Here is an 8,728-nt window from a genome sequence, read left to right as displayed (position 1 = left end):
TTCAGTAAAATGTCATGGTCAACAGTGTCGAAAGCTGCACTGAGGTCCAACAGAACCAGCACTGTGGTTCTCCCACAGTCTGTATTGATATGGATATCATTGAACACTTTTACAAGGGCCGTCTCCGTGCTGTGGTGAGCACGAAAACCTCTATCAAATCATTCTTTTCCTCACTGTGATTAAACTTCCTCTGCAGATTAGATCCTGTCTCTACCATCTGTAACTGTGTCTGTTTCTGCTCCTTTCATTCCCCTCAGGTCCAGCGGTACCTCAGCTGTACTTCGTTGAAGGAAAAGATCGGCCTGCACTGGCACACTCTCACCATCTTCCTCTGCACGGCGTTGTTCCTCAATGCCTCCGCTGCCGTACTTGTCTCCAGTGGCCTGGCTCTGAGGAGACTTCTGCGCAGCCGCAGCGACCTCAAACTCTGGGAGGGCAACCGGCAGGTGATGTGGAGCGTGGTGGCCATGGCGCTGGCCTACATGCTCAGCTTCATTCCCTACCATGTGGTGCGGACACCGTACACGCTGGCTCAGACTAAAGTCATCACGGACTGTCAGACCAAGAAGCAGCTGTTCCTTGGAAAAGAGTCAACGCTGCTGCTGAGTGTGCTCCACGTTTGCTTCGACCCGCTGCTCTTCTTTCACCTGAATGCTCCGTTCAGAAGAATAATCAGGAAGTTCCTGTCCTGCAGCAGGAAGCAGACTGCTGGTGATGCAGAGGAGGAGTTTGTAGAGGAAACGATGTTGCAGAGAACTGACAAACAGCAGGATCCTGCGGCCTGATTAAGCATCTTCCACTCACCGAGGAATGTTGTTAAAACACAAGAGTGCTGAAGAAAAACACTCCTGGGTTTGTTTAGCCTAGCTTAGCACAAAGACTGAATGGCTATAAAAACTCAAATACTACAGATATGGACAATATAGATAAATATATACTCACAGAATATCAGCCTCTTCCCCAAGTTTAGAAGAAAAGTTTATGCATAGTGTAAAGTCCTATTTTCTGACCTCTGTGCAAAATAAACAAGTTTTTAATCCATGAACTTTCATCAAATAATTGATCCTACCAGCCTTTCCGTTTGAAACATTCTTTGTTTTATTGAGGAAGACAGCAGAGGGCAGCCGTCTGCAGCTTTTAGTTTTATTTATGCAAACACATCATTTTATTTATTCAGATTCTCTTTCTGGGATGTAAAGTGGTAAAAAACGGAGACGTTCAATGATCTGTATTATGACAGTTGGAGACAATGTAAAGCAGTAACGGATCGTCCCTTTCTGGGACATTTGTAGCTTGAATCAGCTGACTGTCCTGATTTATGGTGAAGAATATCTCATTTCTTTTATTCTGATTTTAAACTTGGTTCTTGTTATGACCAGAAAACAAACCAGTCTAATAAATGAACCCATCTTCTTAAGATAACGCGATACATAAATTATCTCAAGAATCAAATGTCCTTTCTCAGCCACCGTACAACCCTAACAGGAATCTATTTTATCATGTTTTAAACAAACTCTGATGGAGGTGGGAATCAGGAGCATGTTCAGAGTTCATCTGACAGATTTTCAAAGCAAACATCAGATGGTTTAAACATGTCGACTTCTTTCATTTGTGAAGGCGCTGCTTTAGTTTAGACAAGGAGATGAAATAATTTGGGGGTAAATAAAAAAGAGACGTGCTTTTAATTGAATGAAGTGTTTTTTTCTCCCTAACAGGATTCTTAACTGGACAGTGTGTGACTTTGGGATCTTCCCTTTTCTCTCTTTGGTTTCTGTTGCTGGCTTTGTTTCAGCTCCACGCAAAGTGAAAAAATCCTTTCTTAGTCTGAATCGTGGTTCTTTGGGATCTTCTCACAACTGAATAATAATACATATAAAAATAAAATCTGAATCTCTCAGTTAGACATTTTTGTCACCAAGTTTAAGTGTTCAGTAAAAGTTACAGGAAAAATAAACTGAAAGCTGTGATCTTGACAGAATATTTCACAGAAAAACAACAAACCAAGATCAGACCAGTTCTGACGGGTCCACTGTGGGTTCTGTTCCTGGTGAGCCCAGAACCAGGATCCCAGGATTCCTGTCAGGCTCTTTATGGGTTTTTGGTGTTGTATTTGCAGGCCCAGCTGGCTGACTTCAACATGGTCTCTGTGGAACATCTGGACTGAGACAGAACCGCTGTGGACTCGCTGTGCCCTCAGTGTTGCAATAAAACACACAGCTCTAAAATTAGACCCCAAAGACCCGGTTCCCAGATCAGAATCTGAACCTGGAGCCATGGTTACGGCATGAGTCAGCTGGTTTGTGTTCAGACTGAAATCCTCCACGGATGACTTCATCTGGAGGAGCAGAGGAGATAGCGACTGTGAGGCCGAGGACAAATATTCTGCCTCACAGGAAACAGATTCATCATATTTAAACAAAACATTCATCCTTTAACACTAATTACAGCCTGATAAATATAATATCTGGAACAGATATCTTTAATCTGAGGCAAATTTTATTTTCCCGCTGTTTTCTTCATTTGAGCCCAAACCACAAAAATCCATTTTGTCAAACCCGAGAATACACAATTATGTTCATGTAAAGATGCTCTGAGAGCATTTGACCCGAATCAGAGTTAATTTACCTGTTCAGGTTCACAGAAGCAACAGGAAGTCAGCTGAGAGCATGCTCAGGTTGTTAAATTGTCAAACAGCTGAATGTTCTCTCCTTCAGCGGAGAGCAGACATCCAGGTGGAGGACCATTTGAGACCTTCTTAATGAAACCAAAACAAAAAATATATTAACACAGCTGTGTCATATTTTAGCAAGGTTTTTGACACAGGGTTAACAAAACTGAGATGAAAACATCCACAAAGGCACAGGTAAGCACGAGAACAGTGTTTTTATGGAACCAGAGGTAAGTAAATCTGTTGGAGGGAATGGAGCTGGACTCAGTTATCTTCAGAGTAAATATAGATTTTGACAGGAATTAGGGTTTCATCCACAGGTCTCTGAGAGAGGGGAGAGGACTCCAGCGTTCAGAGGTGAGTAGTGTCGGACAGGCAAGCAGGTGACAGGCTGAGCTGACTTCTCTTACTTTCTTCAGAAAAATGACAACAGCGACGATCCAGGAGCACACCGCGGACTCAGTGAGGAAACACAGGTGAGATCTATTTTAGCGAAAACACTTAAGGATGCACAGGATTTAGTCCCAGTGTTACATACACAATCCAATGAAGAGTTGTGGCTCCACTCAGCAGTCATCAGGTATTTGACAGCAGGTGCACCAAGTCCTGCCAGCAGGGGCAGCATTACTCATTCATCCATCCATTTTCTTTACCCACTTCTCCGGGTTGCAGGGAGCTGGTGCCTATCCCCAGCAGTCACTGTGCAAGAGGCAGGGGACACCCTGGACAGGTTGCAAGTCCATCGCAGGGCCACATAGAGACAAACAACCACTCACACCTAGGGACAATTTTAGAGTCATCAATTAACCAAACATGTAGGAAACCAGAGTACCCGGAGTAAACCCACGTGTGCACAGGGAGAACATGCAAACTCCAACCAGAAAGGCCCCAGGCCAGGAAGCGATCCTGCAACCTTCTTGCTGGGAGGCAACAGCTCTAACCACTATGCCACTGTGCCACCCAGCATTACCCGAAGTCATCTTAAACTCCCTGAAAATGAAAGGATGAGAGGAGAGCAGAGCCCTCTGCCCCACGCTGTCACAGCAGTGCCATCCAGGGACAGAAGTACAAACAGCAACAATAAATCCATTACTGGGCAGACCCAGGAGCACAACACATTGGACCGGGGAAACCCAAGGAATATAGGAGCCTCTGATTTAGCTGCAGGACTTGTGCAGATGAAACTTTAAAACTTTAAATCACCACAAATGATCATTTTTAAGCAAAAAATTTAAACAAGAAAGGTCCTGAATCAGAAAGCAGTGCTCGTTAAGATGCTTTAATCAGGTTGTTATTGAACTTTGGAATTCTAACTATTCTTTCTTTTTTTGGACCACAGAAACAATAAAGGAAATATTTCCTGAAATGCAGCAGAACTTTTGAATCGGCACCCTCCCTGTCACGGTTGCATGAATATTCTTTTTCTTGTCATTTGTCCACAGTCTCGTCCATTTTTGTCTCTTTGTCCTTTTTAAGTCTGACTGCTCAGCGAGGACCAGCAGACGATCCTTTTATAGGAAGAGAGACGGAGTTCCTCCGTTTGGAGCCGTGGGAATGGCTTTAAAATAAATACAGACCGACATCTCACACACACGCACACACACCATACCAACACACACATAGTACCAACACACACACACAGTACCAACACACACACACACACCATACCAACACACACACACANTCCGGAGGACGGCCTTCTCCTCCGGGACGTAAAACTAGTTCAGCAGAGAGAGGTTCCGGAGGACGGCCTTCTCCTCCGGGACGTAAAACTAGTTCAGCAGAGAGAGGTTCCGGAGGACGGCCTTCTCCTCCGGGACGTAAAACTAGTTCAGCAGAGAGAGGTTCCGGAGGACGGCCTTCTCCTCCGGGACGTAAAACTAGTTCAGCAGAGAGAGGTTCCGGAGGACGGCCTTCTCCTCCGGGACGTAAAACTAGTTCAGCAGAGAGAGGTTCCGGAGGACGGCCTTCTCCTCCGGGACGTAAAACTAGTTCAGCAGAGAGAGGTTCCGGAGGACGGCCTTCTCCTCCGGGACGTAAAACTAGTTCAGCAGAGAGAGGTTCCGGAGGACGGCCTTCTCCTCCGGGACGTAAAACTAGTTCAGCAGAGAGAGGTTCCGGAGGACGGCCTTCTCCTCCGGGACGTAAAACTAGTTCAGCAGAGAGAGGTTCCGGAGGACGGCCTTCTCCTCCGGGACGTAAAACTAGTTCAGCAGAGAGAGGTTCCGGAGGACGGCCTTCTCCTCCGGGACGTAAAACTAGTTCAGCAGAGAGAGGTTCCGGAGGACGGCCTTCTCCTCCGGGACGTAAAACTAGTTCAGCAGAGAGAGGTTCCGGAGGACGGCCTTCTCCTCCGGGACGTAAAACTAGTTCAGCAGAGAGAGGTTCCGGAGGACGGCCTTCTCCTCCGGGACGTAAAACTAGTTCAGCAGAGAGAGGTTCCGGAGGACGGCCTTCTCCTCCGGGACGTAAAACTAGTTCAGCAGAGAGAGGTTCCGGAGGACGGCCTTCTCCTCCGGGACGTAAAACTAGTTCAGCAGAGAGAGGTTCCGGAGGACGGCCTTCTCCTCCGGGACGTAAAACTAGTTCAGCAGAGAGAGGTTCCGGAGGACGGCCTTCTCCTCCGGGACGTAAAACTAGTTCAGCAGAGAGAGGTTCCGGAGGACGGCCTTCTCCTCCGGGACGTAAAACTAGTTCAGCAGAGAGAGGTTCCGGAGGACGGCCTTCTCCTCCGGGACGTAAAACTAGTTCAGCAGAGAGAGGTTCCGGAGGACGGCCTTCTCCTCTGGGATTTTATCTGAAACAGAAAAAACGCCACCAGGCAGTTGGGTAAGAATGTTTGTTTTTTTGTCTCATTGGAGGACCTTTGGAGGTTCTAAGTCCAAACATTTAATTTGGAGTCTGAACTTTAGGATTCTAAGTCCTGAAAACTTAAAAGATAAACAGGAAGAGGTTTTAAACTAAAATTTCAAAATAAAACTCATAGTTACTCTTTAAAATAAGAGTCTGGCTTTGTACACAAAAGTATGAAACTTTTTATCAGACTATAGAAAAAGATGAGGCCCAGCTGAAGGAAATCCTAAAAAATGTTCTTTATGTTTTTATTGTTGTTTTAAACTATATTATTCATATTTTCTATGGATTTAGTAAAAACATTAATGATAAAAACTTTTCCTTAAGAAAATGGGGACTTGTCGTGTTTCTCTGACAGGTTTCATCACTGTCCACGTTATAAAATATGTCCTAAAGTGTCAACAGAAAGATGTCCTCTGTTGGACATCTGTCTGACTGGATGGGACATCCTGGCTGTTTTCTAACTCTGCACAGATTTTACAGCTTTATGTCTTCAGTTGTCTCTGTTTTAGGAATGTCTCTGTTTTGCGGTCCCTTTGTCTTTACGGTGGTCCCTCAGTGTCTCAGTTTTGTCTCTTCCAGCTGTAAATCTTTGTGGTTCTGTATTTGTGCTCATTTTTTTACTTGAAAACAACTTAAATGATCCCAGAAGGGATGATGAGAAAAGAAAAACGTCTTTTGTGTCCAAACTGAGTGAAACCAGTTTCTGGTCCTGATCCTGACTAATTCCTGCAGCTGTGTCTCTGATAGACACACCAGGACACCCGTGGAGGTCCAGCAGTGAGGACAGAGGACAGCGCTGAGTCAGCATGTTGTGTTCCTGGTGTTCAGTTTTCCGTGTCTGACTCTGACTCTGGTTTGGTCTTCTGACACTTGTAGCTCCGGGATCTTTCCCTCGTGAGAATTATTTCCCCACTAAATAATCTTTCTCCCATGGGAACATTTCCTAACAGAATCTTTTCCTCATGGAATACCTTCCCTAACAAAATATTTCTCTAATGGGAATATTTCTTCAATTAAACCATTCCATAACAGAATCTTTATCCCATGGGAATCTTCTCAACAGAATCTTTTCCTCGTGAGAAATGTGTTTTCGTGGAATCTTTCCCCCCACAGGAAGATTTTACTAACAGGATCAGTCATCTATGGGAATCTTTTAAGAGAATCTTTTCCCCATGACAACCATGTCTGTAGACTTCACGTAGCAACCTGTTGCCGTAGCAACCTGTTGCCGTGGACTTTGGGAGCAACGTTTTTAAAGGGAATTCAAAGCCAAAGGAGTTTTCAGAATCTTGCTCTTTCTTTTTACATGAATCCTTATTTTCTTTCTGTTAACAGAACAACTCATCTGTTCGTCTTCACAACAACCGCAGTTGGATTCTGACAGACATTTTTCTGTGCTGATTTGGGGTTTTTCCCGTGTTTTGGTTTTGTTTCATTCTTATTTAGTTAATTGGTTTGTGTTTAGTTTCTGTTTAGTGTTTTTTCACTTTCTCCTTCCTCCTCGGTCTATCTCTCTCTGCCTTCCTGCCACGCCCACTTACACCTGTCCAAGTCTGGTAATCGTGTCACCTGTCCCCACTTACCTGATTATCCTCAGTGCTTTAAAACCCGGTCATTTCTGTCTGTACTCCGCTGGTCCACTGTCGTTGTTTGCTTGTTGTCTTGCCGTCATTTCCTGGTTCTGCTGCTCCGTGCTCATGCTCTGTTTAGCTTCTTGTTTTGCTGCCATGTCAGCCTTAGTTTAGTTTCTTCTTTAGTTTAATAAATTAGTTTCTTTTTAATATGAGTCTGGGTTCATGACATTTTCAAATCCAGGTCTTGGAGTGGAAGTCTTTGTAGACTCCCAGCTTTGAGTTACAGTTGCAGGCAGTCAGTAGTTCTTCTGCTTGACTCTCCTGAATCTTTTTAGATTTATAATTTACTGTGCAGCAGCATCGATGGTCCAAACGAACCTTTGGGGAATCTTGGATGTAACTGTTCTCATGCTCGAGACTCAAGTGTCTGCGTGTCGCTGAAATACAAAAATCACAGCGCCACCTACCGACTCAGTAGGCTCAAGGTTTTTATGTGGTCCCATCTAAACAGTTATTGTTTATTTGTAAACAGGGTTTGAGTTCCTCTCCTTGTATCCTTGTTCCTGAGTGGGTCTGGTCTGGGTCCAGAAACCACACATGCATGTTCTGTCTTTGTGAGGACCGTCAGCATGAACCTGGGTCTGAAGACCGAACCACATGTCCTGGTTCTGCTGGTCCTACAGAGACCCCCCCACACAGAGCAGATGTCCCAGCGGTTGGTCTGAAATAAGGAGCAGGGAGCAGAAAACTGAAGAAAATCTGCTGCTTCAACAACAAATCCAACAGGTGAGACAGGAAGTGTAGGCAGGTTCGTCCTGAAGTCTCTGAGCAGGACTTTATCTCAGTCCATGCCACGTGCCACTTTACAGTTTTACATTTTATAAATGAGTTCGAACTTATTACACTGAAGTATTTCTGTAGAATTACTGCTTTGTCAAACTAAATTAAATGGTGAAGGTTTTTTATGATGCAGTAACGTTAGATGATGGAAAAACATATTTAATGACACAAAAAGTGTTTTTTAAACCCAAACAATCAATAAATCCAAGAATAAAATGACTGAAATCCAGACATGATGTGGATCCAGATGTTTGATGGCATGTAGGAGTTCAGCTGCCTTACCAGCTCAGGATTATTAGTCCCAGAGTTTGACACCGTCTCAGTTTGGACTCCTGCAGCTTCACAGGAAAATGATACAAACACGAGCAGAACCAGAAGAACTGGACTTTCTGACAATCTTTAATCCTTTACACCTTTTACATTCAGAATGCCATAAACTCATCGTTAACATGCATGAAAATGTCCCATTTAATGTTTTAAAGACGCGCAACAGAAAGAAGAGCCGACTTTTCCACAGAACTTCACTCCTAAATCTCTGAAGTGTCCCTTTAATGTGACTCAGATCTGCAGAAACTGGTTCAGGAGGAGGGCTCCCGGACCGCCTCCCCCTCTCCTCCCCCCTGCAGCTCCGAACTGGCTCGGTTCGGCTCGGATCGGCTCTCCTCTTGAAGCCCCTGAAAGCTCCCCGGAGGTTCGGGTCCGGCTCTTTTGTGAAGTTTTGGTTCTGGAAGTGGAGCCGGAGTTCTGGTCTCGGACCGATGAATTCTTTTAGTGCGTAAAGTTTTGGACC

The 8,728-nt window shown here is 44.7% G+C and overlaps 1 protein-coding gene across 7 annotated transcripts in view; it reads left to right on the top strand.

Moving 5' to 3' along the window:
• Positions 1 to 1,045, top strand: part of gpr171 (G protein-coupled receptor 171) — a 10,412-nt gene extending 9,367 nt beyond the window's left edge. For all 7 annotated transcript variants that reach the window (XM_025003213.2, XM_025003212.2, XM_025003214.2 and 4 more), the window contains one exon: positions 258 to 1,045. In XM_025003213.2, the coding sequence (XP_024858981.1) occupies positions 258 to 785 (528 nt within the window). In that variant the 3' untranslated portion in view covers positions 786 to 1,045. The remainder of the gene's footprint in view (positions 1 to 257) is intronic.
• Positions 1,046 to 8,728: the final 7,683 nt, after the last annotated feature.

This window comes from Kryptolebias marmoratus, unplaced genomic scaffold (genome assembly GCF_001649575.2).
Source record: "Kryptolebias marmoratus isolate JLee-2015 unplaced genomic scaffold, ASM164957v2 Scaffold68, whole genome shotgun sequence".
Taxonomy (NCBI): Eukaryota; Metazoa; Chordata; class Actinopteri; order Cyprinodontiformes; family Rivulidae; genus Kryptolebias; species Kryptolebias marmoratus.
Note: the sequence above shows the minus strand (reverse complement) of the source record. Positions and strands in the feature narration are given on the sequence as shown.